This window comes from Podarcis vaucheri, assembly GCF_965113315.1.
Source record: "Podarcis vaucheri genome assembly, chromosome: 17".
Taxonomy (NCBI): Eukaryota; Metazoa; Chordata; class Lepidosauria; order Squamata; family Lacertidae; genus Podarcis; species Podarcis vaucheri.
In genome coordinates, this window is record NC_138755.1 from 14,185,002 (window position 1) to 14,204,102 (window position 19,101).

The window sequence follows — 19,101 nt, forward strand, 5'->3', positions numbered from 1 at the left end:
TGCATGGGCAGAGTTGGAGGGATGGAGTGTAAAATGTCTTGACATACATAGGGACAAACGATGGCAAGTTCTCCCCAAGTTATTGTGTTACCGCTGGGGAAAGCCAGCCACATGGGAGGGGTATGTATGTATGAATGAATGAATGAATAAACAAACAAAATTATTCTTCATTAACCTTGTGTTGAGTAAACCCATATTTTCCGGGAGGAAGCACTGGAATTAGTGATGAGGGAAAGATCATGTGGACTATGCAGATTAAATGGGGATGCAAAAAACCTAGAAACACACAGTAAACTCTGGTGTAAACAAGGCCTGATTCTCTTTTATGGGGTTGCAAATATCAGGTTACACCTAAGATTCTGGAATGAAGCAGAAATAGCTGGTCCCCATTTTTGAAAATGTAAACATCCCAACTCCTGTTTTCATGCCTTTGGATTGTGGCCCAAGCCTTTGCTGTTCCCCACAGGGAAACAGTGGCCATAAATACTTGTGATTTTGGGGAGGGAAAAGGGAACTAGGAAACACACAACACACACAGTTTTTGTTGCAAAACAATTAAATATATTTATTTCCATATGAAAAACATGCATATGTATGTACACTTTAAAATCAACTTTTACATCTAAAATTCTTTTTCATACAAAATTTTGGTGAGATACAGCAATGGCTCAACATTGCAAATGGGCATGGCAGTAATCTTCACATTAAAAACTGTGGGAGCAGCCAACCCAAAAATGGTTTAAGAAAGGGCACCTGCACTTAGAATATATTAACCGTACTGAAGTCAGCTGAGATCCATAGAACAAAAGTTATAATCCTGAGCTCCTTTACTTGGAAATAAAGGCTAACAAAAATCAGTGGAACGTCTTCCAAATTTGTTCCTGGACTTGGGTATCAAGTATCTTGCAACCAAATCCCAAACATGTTTATACAGGAAGAAGTTCAACTCATTTTAAAAGGGACTTCCTTGTACATATGATTAGGATTGTAACCTTAAGTGCAAATACACTACCTTCAGTCGGTTGGCTATCACAGTAGTCTCTCTCTCTATTGAGACACATTGGTGACCATGGAAGATGGTCGTTTAAGAATCGATTCGACCGAAAATGACAGGGGTTCATGGGTTGACAATTTGGTCATGGCTTGTTTAGTCCCCAAAAAGTCTTTTGCATATTTGTCAATGGCAAGCTTGTATTTTTGGTTTTCTTTGATGGTGGACTCTCTGTATTTTTTGGAGGCCTCGTCCAATGTTGCTTTCAACTCCGGCCCCGATTTGCTGTGGAGTGTCTGCTGGAAGAGCGAATGGAAAGGACTATACTTGCCGGAGGGCGACGGGTGCTGCTTGCTGCTTTCTTTGCTGATCTTACAGAGCGAGTGTTCCCGGGGGACCAGAGCGTCCTTGTCAGAGATCTGAGAAAAAGTTCTCTTAGGAGGAGAGAAGGCCGACCTGTCACAAGTCACCTGAGGGAGATTCTGGAGTTCATTTTGAGGCGGCTGGATTTCTTTAACATGAGGAAGCAGAAAGGAGGGCTCGCTCTTGGACGACATCAAATCATGCTCCGAACTCGGACAGTCCTGACCTTGTGAAGCCTTGGGGTCCCAAATCGCCCCAGGCTTGAGGGACTGGACGGCGGTAGCGTTGAGCAGGCACTGTTGGTAGAGGAGAGCGTCGTTCAGGGGGCCGCATTTTGGCCATACCAGGAACCTGGAGGGCAAAGGATACTGCCGGTACGTAGTGGCGACACTGACATTGGACGAAATCAGTTCCATGTTCCCTGAACCTGAATATTGCATTGTTAGATCCAAGCAAGTGGGGAGGAAGCCGCAAAACTCCTTATTGGGAGCTTCAATGTGGTTAGGGCTAAAGGCAGTTTTATAAGTGTTGTATTCAGTCCCATGCACCATGCGGTTAGGCAGGAAAAAGGCCGCCGCTTGGGTCGCTTCCATCATTTCTCTTTCTTTGAACTCCCTCTCGAGCATGATATTCTCCAGTTCTTTATCAGCAAAAGCCCGCCTTTTCCTCATCCTGTCACTCACAGGAGGTGGCAAGGATGAATTCCCTCCAAGGTAAGGATCTGCTGGAATAGGACGGTAACCTGCAGAGAGAGGAAAACAAAAACAAAGATGGAGTCAGCTATTTATCGAAAAAAAAGGGTTCTTTTTATCAAAGGGTCAAGTAGGATGTTAAAAGAGTTACAAAATTGAAGGAGCCAAGTATTTGTTGCTTGGTCATTGGTGCCCTCAGTTCTCACTAAAGTTTTGTTGTGGTGTGTACAGCACTTTGAAACATTTGTGACAATTTACTGCTATCCTTATCAATTGGTGGCTTCATAATTGTGAGTCGATGTGAGTGACTCGCTGTTCTTGACATGCTTCCCGAGTATCATCCAAAGCAAAACTTGTTAACCTTCCTCCACAATAAGCTGCAGATGCACGATATACCTTTCAAGCATACTCAAAGGACCTTCATTCCATCAAATAATAGAGAGTGACGTGGGTGGTGCTGTGGGTTAAACCACAGAGCCTAGGACTTGCCGATCAGAAGGTCAGCAGTTCGAATCCCCGCGATGGGGTGAGCGCCCGTTGCTCGGTCCCTGCTCCTGCCAACCTAGCAGTTCGAAAGCGCGTCAAAGTGCAAGTAGATAAATAGGTACCACTCCGGCGGGAAGGTAAACGGCATTTCCGTACACTGCTCTGGTTCACCAGAAGCGGCTTAGTCATGCTGGACACATGACCCGGAAGCTATATGCCGGCTCCCTCGGCCAATAAAGCGAGATGAGCGCTGCAACCCCAGAGTTGGCCACGACTGGACCTAATGGTCAGGGGTCCCTTTACCTTTACCTTACAATTCCAAGCAACTCTTAACAATCTACAGTGCTCAGAATTCTTTGAGGGGTGACATGTCCTTTGAATGTGCAACATGCATGAGCCGTCTTCAGGCCAGAAGTTCATGCATCTCACTAGGGAGGAAGAGATGTGTGTTGTTCTTCTGACATTATATAGGAGGTGCAGAAATGAAAAGTGCAAGCAGCACATGGTTTGTCATCACCCACACCAATTTTTGACATGCCCAAAGCCACACTGCTAACCTCACACACACACATTAAGAGAGGTTCTTCACATTCCCATGTTATTATATTGTTTCTGTTTCTTTGTTGAGGGACTTATAATATCATCACCAAATATATCTATACCTAATAGCTGATGCATTTGTATTTTCTAAAGGTGAATCACTATGTGCACAGAGATGGTAGAAAAAAGTCCAAGGGGTACTAGGAGAGAAGAGAAAGAAAGTTAAGACAAATAAGGGAAAGGGATGCAAGAAAGATTTTTCTCTTGGGGAGACAGTATGTTAGAGAGTGAGTGAATACTGAGCCAAAAAGAAAAACATTGGAGGCAGATGAAAAGAATCTATACAGACCTAGGATTGTATTCTAATCTGGAAGCCCAAACTAAGTCTAATAACCTTTACTTTCCCAGTCTTCCAACATTAGATTAATATTCTTCCACTCATACAGCAGGACTTCCTCTGCTCTCTTCCAGAATCCCCCAAATCAGCTCCACAAATTCCTCCAATCTCTGGAGCTGATTAGGGGAGTTCAGGGGCTACAGAGGGAAGGGGAGGAAGATAAAGTCCCACTCCATGAGCAGAAGTCCATTCTGCTCGCCCACAGACACTGCTGAAGTTCACCAACTGTCTTCATGATCTCCCTTCTCTAAGTGGCTTGGTTATTACCGTATTTTTCGCTCTATAAGACGCACATTTTCCTCTCCAAAAATTAAGGGGAAGTGTGTGTGCGTCTTATGGAGCAAATGCAGGATCCTTGGCTTCAGCTATAGCAACAGGAAGCCTCCGAAGCGCAGTGGGAGCGCTCCCGCCGTGCTCCGGAGGCTTCGGGTTGCCTTCACTGAAGCCTGGAGAGCGAGAGGGGTCAGTGCGCACCAACCCCTCTCGCTCTCCAGGCTTCAAGGATAGCCACCTGAAGCCTCCGGAGTGCAGCGGGAACTCCTGCCATGCTCCGGAGGCTTCGGGTTCCTTTCGCTGAAGGGTAGGTGCCCCTTCAGCTAAGGCGCAGCACCCCTTCAGCTAAGCGGGAGGAGAAATGGAAGGGGCTCCGTTTCTCCTGCCACTTCACTGAAGGGGCGCTGTGCAGAGAGAGGGAGATCTTTTTTTCTTGTGCTCCCCCTCTAAAGCGAGGTGCGTCCTATGGTCGGGTGCGTCCTATAGAGCGAAAAATACAGTAATTGCAGACGTTTTTCAAAAAAAACTTGGGATTCCAATACAGTGGTACCTCAGGTTACATACGCTTCAGGTTACAGACTCAGCTAACCCAGAAATAGTGCTTCAGGTTAAGAACTTTGCTTCAGGATAAGAACAGAAATCGGGCTCCGGCAGCGCGGCAGCAGCAAGAGGCCCCATTAGCTAAAGTGGTGCTCCAGGTTAAGAACAGTTTCAGGTTTAGTACGGACCTTCAGAACGAATTAAGTACTTAACCCGAGGTACCACTGTACAAGAAAAGTTATGATGAGTTATCCAAGCCATTTTCAGTAATTGGCATTGGCCTGCAAAAAAAACAGAGCCCCTTCAGTTAAGAATTTCCGTTGTTCTTTTTTCTAATGGCACATAACCTCAGAGCTGCATTTAAAAACTATGAAAGCTAGATGCATTTGCTGCCGGCTTTTAAAGATTCGGCAGCATCTTAACAATTTATATTAAACTGGTCTGGGAGCAAGAAGCGATCGTATTTATTTTGCCCTCGGGGGGCTTCCATATGGCAGTTTGTTGCGGGATGGGTGCTCCTCATGCATGGACATTTTCTTCATTGTCCACACAACACCATTGGCATCAGAGTGACAGCCTGCTGTTTTTCTCCATTGAAATCCAGTTTTACCTTTTCTGGGGGAAAATCCATTATTATTATTATTATTATTATTATTATTATTATTATTATTATTATTTTAACCCCTGTCGCTAGTTACCTGTTTGCAATATCTGAATGAGCTGTTTATGGTGTTAAGCCACTATCTAGGACCCTCGTACCTACGGGACCGCATCTCCTGGTATGCCCCATGGAGAGCCTTAAGCTCCATAAATAGCAACACCCTAGTGGTCCCGGGCCCTAAGGAAGTTAGATTAGCTTCAACCAGAGCCAGGGCCTTTTCAACTCTGGCTCCGGCCTGGTGGAACGCTCTGCCTCATGAGACCAGGCCCCTGCAGGATCTGATTTCTTTCCACAGGGCCTGTAAGACAGAGTTGTTCCGCCTGGCCTTTGGCTTGGAGCCAGTTTGATTCCTTCCCCTTCTTTCTTTTTTCTTTTTCCTTTCTCCTCCTGTGATGAGGCTGCATTTTAATATCTTAATGTTTCAATATTTTAATGTTGTATTTTAATCTTGTTTTTAAGTTATATTCATTCAACCTGTTTCTATTATTGCTTGTTAGCCGCCCTGAGCCCAGCCTTGGCTGGGGAGGGCAGGGTATAAATAAAAATTATTATTATTATTATTAATTGGGAGGGCTCTTAGTGTAACCCATTTATTTTTTACTGTGCATCCTAAAATTAATGACTGCTCACAAAATATTTACTGTGTTAAACAGATGAGCAGCGCCGTTCTGTGCCTATTCATCACTCCAAAATGAACTCCAGTGAGTTCAGTGGCATTTATTCTCAAGTATTTCGGCCGGGACATGGAAGCTGTGGCCCTGCAGTTGCTGCCAGGCTCCCTTCACCCCCAGCCAGCATGCTCAGTGGTCAGGGATGGTGGCAGCTGTAATCCCACAACTTATGGAGAGCCAGCGGTTCTCCATCCTTGACTTAAGGCAACTACATACATACATACATACATACATACATACATACATACATACAGTGGTACCTCAAGGTACATACGCTTCAGGTTACAGACTCTGCTAACCCAGAAATAGTGCTTCAGGTTAAGAACTTTGCTTCAGGATGAGAACAGAAATCGTGCTCCAGCGGCGGCAGCAGGAGGCCCCATTAGCTAAAGTGGTGCTTCAGGTTAAGAACAGTTTCAGGTTAAGTACGGACCTCCGGAACGAATTAAGTCCTTAACCCGAGGTACCACTGTACATACATAGCCCAATCCTTTGTTTCTATATCCACAGGTAAGTCCTATGAAGTCCAGCAGAACTTGCTCCCAAATAAATGTGCACAGGAATGTTACTGTACGTTGTAAAGTTGCAATGGAGATGCAGCAAAATCAAAAGCAGGTTTTTTTGTCACTGACTTGGACAGGAATTGGTTTGCATCACCAATGTCTGCCATACAAGTCTAAATCCACAGATTAGTAAAATGTGCATCACTTTTTTTTTAAAAAAAAAAAAATGTACTCATGGGCTCGTTTCCCAATAGCTGAGCTTGTTTTGAAATCATTAAATATAACTAACCATTTTTCTATTAAAGGAAAAACAAAACTTCAAATATTGTCATAGTGTATTAATTTTCATATTATACTAGCTTAGCTTTTGTTTCTATTTTAAAATTTGGAACTGTCAGAGCTGCTACCAGGTCCCAGCTCACATAGGACCACGCCACACAGCGTCCACTTTAAAAGAGTCTTTATTGATTTACAGGTTTCATTTCCGAACTGCAGCGTGCAGCTCTACACCTTCTGCTCTAGGTCGGCGAAGACCCGTCTGAGTCCCCGCCTCTTGCACACCAGCTTAATACCCTAGCCTTGCTCCACCTCCTTCGCCTCTCCCTACGTCTCTGGGTCCTTCTGCCCCCCTGGGCCTCCTCCCTTCTACTCTCCTCTGACGCTGACCCCCCTGATCCTTCTGCCTCCTTGCGGCGGGCTTTAGGACCTGGCTCACTCTCCGGGCTGCTTACTGCTCCAGCTTCCGCTGCATTTGAACTTGGCGCGCGCGCCCAACTCTCTACTTTCCTCTTAACCGTTGCCTCGCTCTCTGAGGAGGGCGTGACCACCCCTGACTCGTGCCCTCCCTCCTGCTGACAGCCTCCGGAACCCGATGCCTGGCTACCTTCCTCCCTGCTGCTCTCAGTCTTGAGCGTGGGTCCCGACTTCCAGCTGCTGCCGCCCTCAGTTATGAGCGTGGGTCCCGACTTCCAGCTGCTGCTCTCTGAATCTCCTCTGTTCCCTTCCTCCTGGGGTGTCCCCCCGGATCCCCCCCTTGCTCTGCTCACTGGGGCTCCCTTTTGGGAGTCCTCTGACTCACTGCTTAGGCTTGGAGATCTCGGGTCGTCATCATCACTCATTCTCCCTTCGGCTTCCTCCCCCTCGCTCTCTGTTTCCACCCTTCTCTGCGTCTCTGCTTCTGAACCCCTGACATCCATCCCCCCCTCGAAGCCCCCCCTTCCCCCCTCCCCGCTGTCAGGTGTGGGTGCTGGGCGCTCCATCATCATGGGAGGGAATGCTGGATACAGGTCGCTCCCCGTGGGTGGCCGCCAACTGAAGACCTCCGAGTCTTCCCCCTCGCGGTCGTCGACGTTGACTTGTTGCTCTTCCATCTCTGTACCGCCGTGCTCGAACCCGAGGTCCTCCCCGAACACGTCCATGTCAGTCTCTGCGTCGGTCGCTCGACCTGGCATCTCCAGCCACTTCCTGCGCCATCGCTCCTCTGGTCGATCGTCCCACCAATACGAGTTGCCTGATGCCGAACCTGCCGGTGAACCTTCTGGGGAACGGGTGCTCCGTGCGGGTTCCCCTTCTGAGTCGAATCCATGGAACGTGCTGGAAGAAAGTGTGGGTGTGAACAACCAGTCGTCGAAGAAGCTCGCTGGCATGGGTTTGTGTGGGAAGAGGGCATGAAACTCGTCCTTGAGCAGGGGTTCCTCCAAAGCGTAGTCTGGTACCCAGCTATTGGCGCTGGCCCGGGTGCCCTCTCTGGCTAAGAGGTATTCGACTCCCTCTTCCCCCCATCTGGAGTCCAAAATCTCCGTGACCTCGTTGATGTGGTCCTGGTGCTTCACCTCCCGCGTCTCCGTCCGTTCCCGGAGCGGACTTGGCGCCGTCCCTGGCTCCTGGAACCTGTGAGGTGCCTTGTAGGGAGTGAGCACCGACCTGTGGAACACCGGATGCATTCTGGAACCCTCCGGCAGCGCCAGTCGGAAGGCTACCGGGTTGATCTGCGCTTCGACTTGGTACGGACCGATCTGCTTGTGCCCCAACTTCTTCTTGGCAAGCGACCTGGTCGGCACTGCGTGGGCTGCCAACCAGACCCAGTCTCCCACTTGGATCACTTCGCCAACCCGCCTGTGCTTGTCAGCTTGCACCTTGTAGGCGTGCTTAGCTAGCTCCAGCTGCCGTCTGAGTTGATCGTGGACCGCCTGCAGCTCTGACGCGAACGCGTCCGCCGTCTGTGGTTCTCCTTCCCCCACTCTCTCCAGTCCCGGGAAGGTTCTGGGATTCCTCCCATTGTTGGCAAAGAACGGCGTCACTCCTGTGGACACGTGCTTCGTGTTGTTGTAAGCGAACTCGGCTAGCGGCAGGTAATCCACCCACGTCGCAGGCTGTTGATTGGCATAGCATCTCAGGTACTGCTGCATGATGGCATTGACCCTCTCTGCTTGCCCGTTGGTCTGCGGGTGTCTTGCTGATGCCAGATTGACCTTGACATTTAGAAAACCCATCAGCTTCTGCCAGAAAGACGAGATGAACTGGCGTCCGCGGTCGGACAGGATAGACCGTGGCAGGCCATGCACTTTGAACACGTGATCTATGAACAGTTTGGCGGTTTGTTCCGCCGTGGCCACCTTCGCACACGGAATGAAATGTGCCATCTTGGTGAACAAGTCCACCACCACTAGCACAGCTGTCTTGCCTCTCGAGTTGGGTAAATCCGTCACAAAGTCCAGGGCCACCCTCTCCCACGGTTCAAACGGTGTTTGCAGCGGTTCTAACAGTCCCGCCGGTGGTCTGTGTACCGGCTTGGCCCTCTGGCAGGTGTCGCACCTCGCGACGTAGTCCGCGACCTCTCCTCTCAGCCTGGGCCACCAGAAGTCTCTCGCGACTAATTCCATCGTTTTCTCTGTGCCAAAGTGACCGGCCGTGGGTGCGTCGTGCAACTGTTGCAGTACCTTGGCGCGAAGGTCGTCTCCTGGTACATAGACAGCCCCTTTGCGTAGGAGCAAGCCGTCCCGCACCTGGAACTCGTCCGTGGTAGCCGTGCCTCTGAGCAGTTCCGCCATCTTGTCTTGCGCGAATGAGTCGTCCCGCAATGCACGTCGCACCGCATCCAGGTCTACTGTAGCTGAGGCACACGCCCACGCCGTCGGTGCGAAGATGTGCATGGCCGCCGCTGGCGTCACCTCTTCTAGGTATTGCGGTTTTCGGGACAGTGCATCCGCCATGATGTTGGTGTCGCCTGGGACGTACTCTATTCGGAAATTGAAGTCAGCAAAGAACTCCGCCCAACGTATCTGCCTCTGGTTCAGGAACTGAGCCGTGCGCCAGTGCTCCAGATTCTTGTGGTCCGTGCAGACCTGCACCGTGTGCTTGGCGCCGATTAGGAAGTGCCTCCACGCCTCGAAAGCTGCATGAATGGCCAGCAACTCCCTGTCCCAGATGGTGTAGTTCTGCTCCGACTTGCTGAGCTTCCTGGAGTAGAACGCTCCCGGCCGCCACACCCCCTGCGGGTCTCGCTGCAGCAGGACAGCTCCCACGGCTCTGTCTGACGCGTCTGTCTCTACCCTCAACGGTTTACTGGGGTCGATATGCAGCAGTTGCTTCTCCGATGCGAAGAGATGCTTGAGCGCTTGAAAGGACTGTTCCGCCTGCTCCGTCCAGATGAATTTCTTTTTTTTGGAGCTGAGCGTGTCCGTAATTGCTGCCGTCTGCATCGCGAACCCCTTGATAAACTTGCGATAGAAGTTGGCGAAGCCGACAAACCGCTGGACCTCCTTCCGGTTGCGCGGGCTTTTCCAATCCAATACCGCACGAACCTTGGTGCTGTCCATGGCTATCCCCTTGTCCGACAACTTGTATCCCAGGAAATCCACCTCCGTCGTGTCGAACTGGCACTTCTCCAGCTTGGCGTACAGTCTATGTTGTTGCAACCTGCTGAGCACCTCCCTCACGTCTCGGTCGTGAGCTTGCTGCGAGTCAGAGAAAATCAGGATGTCATCCAGGAAGCAGACGCATGTCTTGTAGAGGAGTCCCTCCAACACGTGATGCATAAAAGCTTGAAAACAGTGAGAGCCATTTTGTAATCCAAAGGGCATAACTCTGTATTCGTAGGTGCCCAGCGGTGTGAACATGGCCGTCTTCCACTCATCGCCCTCCCGCATGCGGATGAGATTGTACGCCCCTCGCAGGTCCAACTTGGTGAACACGCGTCCCTTGCGCACCGTCGCGAGGAGGTCGTCAATCCTGGGCATGGGGTAATCAGACGGTTTGGTCATCTGGTTCAAAAGGCGGTAGTCCACAACTAGTCTTTTTTGGGGCGTGTCTTTCTTTTTCACGAAGAAAACGGGACTGCCCCCCACTGCCTTGGACTCTCTGATGAAGCCACGCTCCAGATTATGCTCGATGAACTGTTTGAGTTCCTGCATTTCATCTTCAGACATGGAGTATAGCCGCCCCTTCGGCAGCGTCGCCCCCGGTAGGAGGTCAATCTTGCAGTCATATGGCCGGTGAGGGGGTAGCTTGTCCGCCTCCTTCTCGCAGAAGACCTCCAAAAAGCTCGCGTATTTGTGGGGGACCGCTTGCAACGTTCCCAACTGCAGTTGTGATTCCTCCTCCTCTCCCTCCCGTCGGGGCAGGATGCAGTGTTCTGCGCAATAAGAGGAGCCGAAGATCAGTTGTCTCTGGTACCAAGCCAGTGTCGGACTGTGCCTGTCCAGCCAACTCATGCCCAACACAATGGGCGTGTCCGACAGTTGGGTGACATTAAAACTGATGACTTCCCTGTGGTTGCCAAGGCGCATCACCATCGGTGGCGTCTGCTTCACCACCTGCCCCCCTAGCAACTCTCTGCCATCCACTGTGACGACTTGCAGGGGCAGAGTGGCAGGCAATAGCTGTATAGCGTGCTGCTCCACAAAGCTCTGCGCTATAAAGTCTGCGTTGCTTCCAGAATCCACAGAAAGCGGCACTTCGATAGTGACGCCGTCGGGTAGCTGGAGAGATGCTGTGAGCTGCACTACTGGTTTGGGTGGGAGGGGATCCGTGGGTTGCAAGATTGCTGGGGACTGCTTCACAGATGCGTCTGGCTGGGCCCCAGTGCCTCCGTCTCCAGCCAGACATCGTCGTTTCCCTGCTGTGGTTCTCCTTGCTGCGTTGCTGCAGTCACCATTGCTGAGGCTGCAGTGTGCTTGTGGAGCCTCCGGGGACACTCCTTCGCCAAATGGCCTGGATCCTCGCAGATGTAACACTTCCTGTTCCCTCTAGGAGGCTTCGCTTTCACTGCTGCCGGTGCTAGGGCTCTGGCTGCTGACTGAGCCCTTGCACCTCCAACCTCCATCGGTTCCCCTCCCCCTCCTGGCGGAGGTGTGGATTGCGCACGCGCTGCTTCCCTCGGAACGAAAGAGAAACTTCTCGCTGCTTCGCGCCCTCCACGTCCTTCATCTCTGCACCATGGACGTTCTTCCAGCCTCACCCCCACAGTCAGCGCCCTTTGGACCACCTCCTGCGTGCTTCGGGGCCTCTCCCCCCTTGCAATTTCATCCTTAACCGCTGAACTTAGACCCTCCCAGAAGAGGTCTCTGACAGGGGGCGAATCCCGATCCCATTCTAAAGCACTGACCAGCGCAAAAAATCGGGCGTGATACTGCCGGACGCTCGCCCTCCCTTGTTTTAGTCCATGAATCTCCCGTCTGGCAAGATCCACATCAATAGTAGACAAAAAACACGCATCCATCGCTTTGATAAAGGCATCTGCATTCTGAAGCGCCGGATCTTTATCCCTCCACAAATTGCGCAGCCAGGCTTTGGCATCCCCATGCAAATGGGACAATATGAACCCCACCTTCTCTTCCTCATCTCTGAAGTCTTTTGCCAGCAGTTGCAGTGCGCACATTACGTCTGCTCTAAAATTAGGGTACTGTTGCAAAGTCCCATCGAAGTGAGCCACAAGCCCTCCTGCTCTCCGTGCCAATCCCACGCCCTCCGGTCTGGGTCCCGGTTGCCCTTGCTTAACAAGCATTTCAAACCTGGCGTGTAGGTCTCTGTAGGCGGCTGTAGTCTCCTCCTCCCGTTTCTTGGAAGCCAATACCTCTGAGGACAACTGGGTCACTGCCTCTTGCAGCGCGGAGATCCTCTGTTCTTCCGTCATCTTGCTAACCTTTGTGAGCTCGCTTACAGACACCCCTCTTCCTCCCCTAGCGGCTTCTGCTCCCGCTGCGAGGTTTCAGGTTTCTGAAGCTTTGATTGAGACGGGTCTTACTGTCAGAGCTGCTACCAGGTCCCAGCTCACATAGGACCACGCCACACAGCGTCCACTTTAAAAGAGTCTTTATTGATTTACAGGTTTCATTTCCGAACTGCAGCGTGCAGCTCTACACCTTCTGCTCTAGGTCGGCGAAGACCCGTCTGAGTCCCCGCCTCTTGCACACCAGCTTAATACCCTAGCCTTGCTCCACCTCCTTCGCCTCTCCCTACGTCTCTGGGTCCTTCTGCCCCCCTGGGCCTCCTCCCTTCTACTCTCCTCTGACGCTGACCCCCCTGATCCTTCTGCCTCCTTGCGGCGGGCTTTAGGACCTGGCTCACTCTCCGGGCTGCTTACTGCTCCAGCTTCCGCTGCATTTGAACTTGGCGCGCGCGCCCAACTCTCTACTTTCCTCTTAACCGTTGCCTCGCTCTCTGAGGAGGGCGTGACCACCCCTGACTCGTGCCCTCCCTCCTGCTGACAGCCTCCGGAACCCGATGCCTGGCTACCTTCCTCCCTGCTGCTCTCAGTCTTGAGCGTGGGTCCCGACTTCCAGCTGCTGCCGCCCTCAGTTATGAGCGTGGGTCCCGACTTCCAGCTGCTGCTCTCTGAATCTCCTCTGTTCCCTTCCTCCTGGGGTGTCCCCCCGGATCCCCCCCTTGCTCTGCTCACTGGGGCTCCCTTTTGGGAGTCCTCTGACTCACTGCTTAGGCTTGGAGATCTCGGGTCGTCATCATCACTCATTCTCCCTTCGGCTTCCTCCCCCTCGCTCTCTGTTTCCACCCTTCTCTGCGTCTCTGCTTCTGAACCCCTGACAGGAACATTTGTTAAAGATACAGTTTCCCCAGATAATAAATTATTGGTTGGTTTGTTTTTCAAAAACAAAGGATCTCTTACATTCAAATTCTCAAAATACTTTCCCTAATCAGACAATCAACAGACCAAAATCCAAGCAGAAGGTGGTAGAATTAAAATGCAGGACATATTTGACAGGGATGGCTTGGTGGAGGTCAGGGATTAGTTTACTGAGCCATCATTGCTGTTAATTAGAAGTTGTTTGTGCCAAGTATTTGTTTCCTTTTGTTTTTTCTCAGTATTTTCTGCATTTCCATGCTAGTGTTAACATTTGTTTAGCTCCTCAACCAACTGCTAAGTGACCTGCATAATTCTTTCCAGCAGAATAGAATGCATTTATGAATATTGTCCTCGGCTGATTCCAGTTCCTTCTGTGCTCATGATGCAGTCATTAACAAATTGCCATACAAGCAGCATCTATTGGGTGTTTTGGTTTTTTTACATGCATAGCCATGATCCCACACTGAATCTCTTCTGCTTAAGCACACTAAAATCAGTGGACTTAAGTGAATCTGACTCTGTGTTGAGTTAGCTGTTACAATTGGGTTTCTTTGTCTAACTTCCTGAAATCTTCTATATTCAAATTAATAAAGGGAAATGCAAAAGATGAATATTTCAGTAACAATAACCAAGATATTTAAAAACTGAAAAGTTCAAAGTGCTGAAGTGTATTACCTTCTAAGATGCTTTTTGCCAGCAAACTGGGTGTCCGTACTTGCCTCTGATAGACTGCCTTGCGCTCAAAGTTGGCCTGTTTCCCTGTAAGCCCCTTCTTATCCTAGTAAAAAAAGGGGGGAGATGAAGTTTTAAAATCACCAGCTCCACAGATTGTTTCTTACCCCCTGATGAATCCCTGTTGTACTCTTTTTAAAATTGTGATATGAAAGAATAAGAAAACAACTTTTCCAAATTCATAAATTAGGGTTCGTTAATAATAATAGTCATGAGAATAATTGGCCCTGATTTTTATGAGTATTCTTCAACACTTACGCATGCTCTAAACACATTATTTAGAAAGAAGGGACTTTCAAGTCAAAGTGTTTAGGGCCCAGGTGTCAAGCTATGACTCTAAGCATAGTTTAGCACTCAGCTTCTGAAGAAGAGCAAGGACAATTATCTAGCCAGGGTCATGCATACAGCATATTCTCCTTTCCCTGCATACTCAGAAGTGTACAAGTGCAATAAATATACTCAATAAATATACATGGGATTGCAACCTTAAACATCAGCTGCTGACAGGAAAAAATTAAGTGTGTTTAGTTCTGCAAATGAAATAACATTAAAGACAGCTGAATTTGTCTGGGAAATGTTGAATGTGTTCAAATTCAGGGTGTTCCAGAAAAGACCAGAGGGGCAAGGGAAAATGAATATTTAAATTGGGGGGGGGGGGCTAATTGTGCATGATTCATCACTTCCCCCCAAAAAATCTAATGGCAGACTTCATTTTGTTAAACACTGACTGACAAAGATCTGACAGAGATTAACGCTGCTAGATCGAAAATTAAAGTGACTCCACATTTGATTGAGATATTCTGCGTATAGGAGGGTGTTTTAAGAAAAGTGCTCAAGTTCCTGAGGAGCAAGCTAAAAACAACGTTAACCGGGAAAATGTCGACTGTAAAATGGATTTTACAGTCTGGATTCGTTTGGCAACAAACCCAGATTCTACGTCTGGATTGGCTTGGCAAAGGAATTGTGCCTATCGCGCCTTTAATTGAATCATCTCTGAAGGCTGGAAAATCCTCGCAGGCAAGGCAGAGATGCATAGCAGCAGGGAAAGCTCGTCACTCAAGTCCTCGTGCCCGGAGTGAAGTCGCATCAGCCAGGCCAGACAGACCTGGTCAATGTGGGACCCAGATGCGCATTAAGTAGACCCCGGTCCTGCCACCTTAAGGCCAGAGTGAGTCACCACCGATTCACTGCCAAATAAATGCCAAACACACAGCCCCCACCCGCCCTATAGACCGGTTGGCTTGGAAGTGACATTTCCTTGCTTTCAAGAAGGGCGAAGATCCACGGCAGGAAATGGAATTATTTCTGAGCAAAGGCCGTTTAGATCGCAGCTCGCAATAGCGCTTAGCAGTTTACATCGCCCTGAAAGCGAGGCATCCCCTTCAGTCCACCTGGTTGCCTTTGTAGGGGAGAGAAAGAAACAGGGGGAGAAGGGGGTATTTGCGGAGCTTCCCCCCCCCCCACTTTGCAAAGCAGAAAAGCAGCGGGACATAGGGCTGGGGGAAGAGCTCTCCGCTGGGTCCCCGGGCCGGGCGCTCACCTCGGTGGCCTGCTGCCGGCGCAGCGCCACTTGCGCGGCCATGACGCGCTGCCTCTCCACCACCAGCAGGCAGTTGGCGCATTGGCAGTCCCGCCAGCGGCAGAAGCGCTTGTGGCCCTTGAGGCACGACACCACGCCGTGGTTGCGGCAGCGCGCGCACTTGGGCGTCCGGCTCAGCTTGCGCGCAGGCGGCTCCCCAGAAACCGCCGCCTCGACGGGCGGCTGCGTGCGGGGTGGCGGAGGCGGCGGAGGCAGAAGAACGCGCCCGCCCGCTCCTTCGCCTTCCTCGCGGTCGTCGTCGTCCTCTTCGTCGCCATCCTCCTCTTCCTCCTCTTCTTCGTCAGCGTCGTCGTCTTCGACAGCCTCCAGTCGAGGGCCAGGAGGCGGCGGCGGCGGCTCCATCCCGTCCGCGTCTTCCAGGCTCTCCACGTCGATTTCCCAGACGTCTCCGCCGCGGGGAACTGGCGTCCCCTCAGCCATGGCTCGCGCCGCGCGGCTCCCGCCTGCTCCTCCAGCTCGCTCACTGCAAGGCAGATATAGACAGATCGATCGATCTTTGGATTAGGCGCGCAAGAAGGAGAGCCGCATTTGCGCGCGCGGCCCTCCGTCGCCCGCTAGCCTAAGAGACACCCGCTGACTGTCAAGTCTCGCCCAAGTTCGGAGGGGTTTACTGTCGAGTAAGTGTGTGGTTCTGGGAAAAGACCCGAGAGGGTTTTTCTGGCCTCCTAACCTGCGCTCTTTTTCTCTCACGCGCCCAAATGCGCGATCCAGCTCTCGCTCCACTCAGTCTCGCCATCGCCCAGCGCTCAACACATTTCCTCACTGTAAGAGTTATTTTCCCACCACGCAAAATTCCGGCTCAGGGGCCGAGCGGGATTTCTGGCCCGACGTGCGTGCTTCTGGGGGTCCCACGGCGGGCACCCCCGCCAGCACGTATAGGGGATTCGCTCCTCCTGCCCCAGCGGGAGAGGGGGGACCGCATCACCACGGGGATCTCAGGTGTCGGGAAAGAGACCGAGGTGACGCCTGCTCCTTGCGCGCCTTTGGGGCAAGAGGAAGAAACGGCGCGCTTGGGCGCCGCAGCGCGAAGCCCACCAGAAGTCTCCTTGGTGGCTGCCCCCTTGCTCTGTCCCCAAAGGCCCGAGCGGGCTCTCCCTCTCGCCACAAGCCCCCCTGGACGAGGCAGCGCTTCGAAAGAGAAACTGACGGGATGCCGCTCACCTGTGACAGAGGACACTTTTGTCCAAAGGCCTTACATAAGCTTAGCGTGCGCGCGCACAGCAGAAAGGGTAACAAGCTGTAACAAGCTGTGTCCCCCCCAACAAAAGGCCACCACCCCCCGACAAAAATCCTGGCTACGCCCATGAACACAGGCGATGTGTTCGCTTCTCCAGGGATCGGTTTCTTTCTCCAAGGATTCTTCCTCCCCGGTCTCTGCTCAAGGCGCAAGAGCCCTTCGTAGGCACATGTCCCAAAGCAGTTTGGGCCAGTGTGTGGGCGCGTGGACTCTGAGCATGTGAAGGCTGCCTGGCTATTAAACTACATGCGAGCAGCCTTTTTTCGCCACTGCCCGCGCCTCCTAGGATTAAAAGCAGGACTCGATTGTATGATTTTACTTGGTACGCACCGTTTCTCTTAACACAGTGCTTTGTCGAAAGACCCTGCAAAATAGGACGCTTTTGGAAGCTTTTAATGTGTGTGCGTGTTACACTGTGTATATTATATATCACTCCTGTTGAAGTAAAGGTGATCATCCTGCCACGCTTTTTAAAACACTGAAAAGAATTTAATTTCATGTATTGTTTCCCTTGTTAGAGGCCAGTCTACTCGGAATAAAAACCACCTTCCGCTGCCTTTTCAAGGATGAAACTCTGGCAAAGTAGCAGCCGCCCCACTTGCAGTTCCTCCGAAAGACGCACACTGGTGTCCTGATTTGAGCTTGGAGACTGCTGGGGACTCCAGCTGCCACGCTAAGCACAACTTGTTAATTCTGAAAATCCCGTTGATTTACTGGATTTCCTAGTGCGCCACGTTGCTACGTTAGCTGGCTATAAATGCAATTAAAATAAATTAATACAAATCGGTGATTTGTAGATTGGTGGGTACCTTTCCCTCTAGTCCCAATCCCATTTTATTCAGTAACTATTTGTTGGCATCCGTCTGTCTCCAGAGACAATGGAAGTAAACTCACACTGTCGCAGAGTATGGTATGGCGAGAAGGAATGCTAGCTGGGAAAGGAACGCACCGATCTACAAATCACTGAAACGTTTACTTTGCCCAGCGTACACTAGCATAAAACTGTGTTCATTGTTAAGAGTATATTTCACGGTACAGAACTGCGTTGACCAGAAATTTGTCATGTGTTTTGGTCTTGCTGTCCAAACACAGAGAACCTTGCAGGTTTGGGGAGACATTCCCCCCCCAAAAAAAAAATTAAGGCAGGATAGATTCCCCCCCCCCAAATACCAGCAATCGCTGAACGAATCTACACCCTTCTATTTTCCAGCATGAAAGCAGTGGCTTCTTCCACTCAGCGCCGCGCAGGTGGAAAATGGCGATCTCAGGATGCTACAAAATATCCTCACCGCCTGTGGCCTTTGACACACTCGAAACTCATTTATACAAAAGTGACACTACCCGGTGTGTTTTGGGCTGGAGCCTTGCATGCGTGCAGATCCCAAAACGGGGGGGGGGGGAGAGAGAGAGAGAGAGAGAGAGAGAGAGAGAGAGAGAGAGAGAGACTTGGAATTTTGTTAAATCCGACTCAGCCTTATTTCCAAAAATCAAATTAGGGGGTGGGCTGTCGCTGCGTCTGGCAAGGAAAACTTATTCCCGATAAAGGAGAAGGCGCGCTCTGTTTTATTCCTTTTGCCACCTCCCCAATACACGCCACGACAAGCGGTTCCAGAAGAGCAAATTTCCACAGGTGCTCCAGGAAGAGGCAGAGAGAGATAGAGAAGAGAAAAGGCTACTGCTGAGCGTTATTACCATCAAAATGTAAAGAACCAGCCACGGTAGCGAGTGGCCACTCGCCTGGAGAAACTCTGGCCGTCTGGCTCCCTGTGCGCCAGCGAACAAGGGCGCACCCAACCGCGCGGCTCCCCACTCACCCAAGCGACGCGTCCTGGCCACGGCACCCAGTTCCGCCGATGCTGAGCTGCCTTGGGCGCGCGCGGAGAGGAAAGCCTCGTCAAAGCGCCGCCAGCTTCATCCCTCCGGGCAGCCTGCGCGCCAGACAAGTCTCCGCAGCTGCGATCTCAAGAGCCGGCTGGGAAGGGGCGCCCGATCTCCCTGCGGAGGAAGAGAGAGGATGAGGCCCGGGCACGAGTCTGCTAGGCTCTCCTGGCCACGAGCCGCGATGCGCGCAGCTGCTCCGCGGCCCTCTGCGCTGGCTGTGCGCGCGCCTCCCCCGCTGCCCGGTGTTATCCGTCCCAGGGCCCAGGACGCCCGGACACCCCATTGGTGGGTTGTCAGGCCGTACGCTCCCTGATTGGCTATCCGGGAATTCAAATAGCTCCTCCTCCTCCTCAGCTGCCCGCCCCTCCTGCTGTTTTTTTCCAGCTCGCCCGCAGCAGTTTTCTTTTCTCCTCATTGGAGGGTCACCTTTTATTTACCACCAGCAATAAAGGA

The 19,101-nt window shown here is 51.2% G+C and overlaps 1 protein-coding gene across 1 annotated transcript; it reads right to left on the bottom strand.

Annotated features, from left to right (window-relative positions):
- Positions 1-551: 551 nt before the first annotated feature.
- DMRT2 (doublesex and mab-3 related transcription factor 2) lies at positions 552-18,851 on the bottom strand. Its single transcript, XM_082204947.1, has 4 exons — positions 18,582-18,851; positions 15,471-15,993; positions 13,874-13,976; positions 552-2,096 (listed from the first exon to the last, which is right to left on the bottom strand). The coding sequence occupies exons 2-4, from the start codon at positions 15,948-15,950 to the stop codon at positions 1,048-1,050; spliced, it is 1,632 nt and encodes a 543-aa protein (XP_082061073.1). The 5' UTR covers positions 15,951-15,993; positions 18,582-18,851; the 3' UTR covers positions 552-1,047.
- Positions 18,852-19,101: the final 250 nt, after the last annotated feature.

What these genes read in the sequence shown, in the direction of transcription:
- DMRT2 (XM_082204947.1), bottom strand. Translation starts at nt 15,950, where the DNA reads ATGGCTGAGGGGACGCCAGTTCCCCGCGGCGGAGACGTCTGGGAAATC. An exon ending in GCCGGCAGCAGGCCACCGAG is followed by an intron (nt 13,977 to 15,470) that starts GTGAGCGCCCGG and finishes TTTTTTTACTAG; the next exon opens with GATAAGAAGGGGCTTACAGG. An exon ending in GGCAAAAAGCATCTTAGAAG is followed by an intron (nt 2,097 to 13,873) that starts GTAATACACTTC and finishes CTCTCTCTGCAG; the next exon opens with GTTACCGTCCTATTCCAGCA.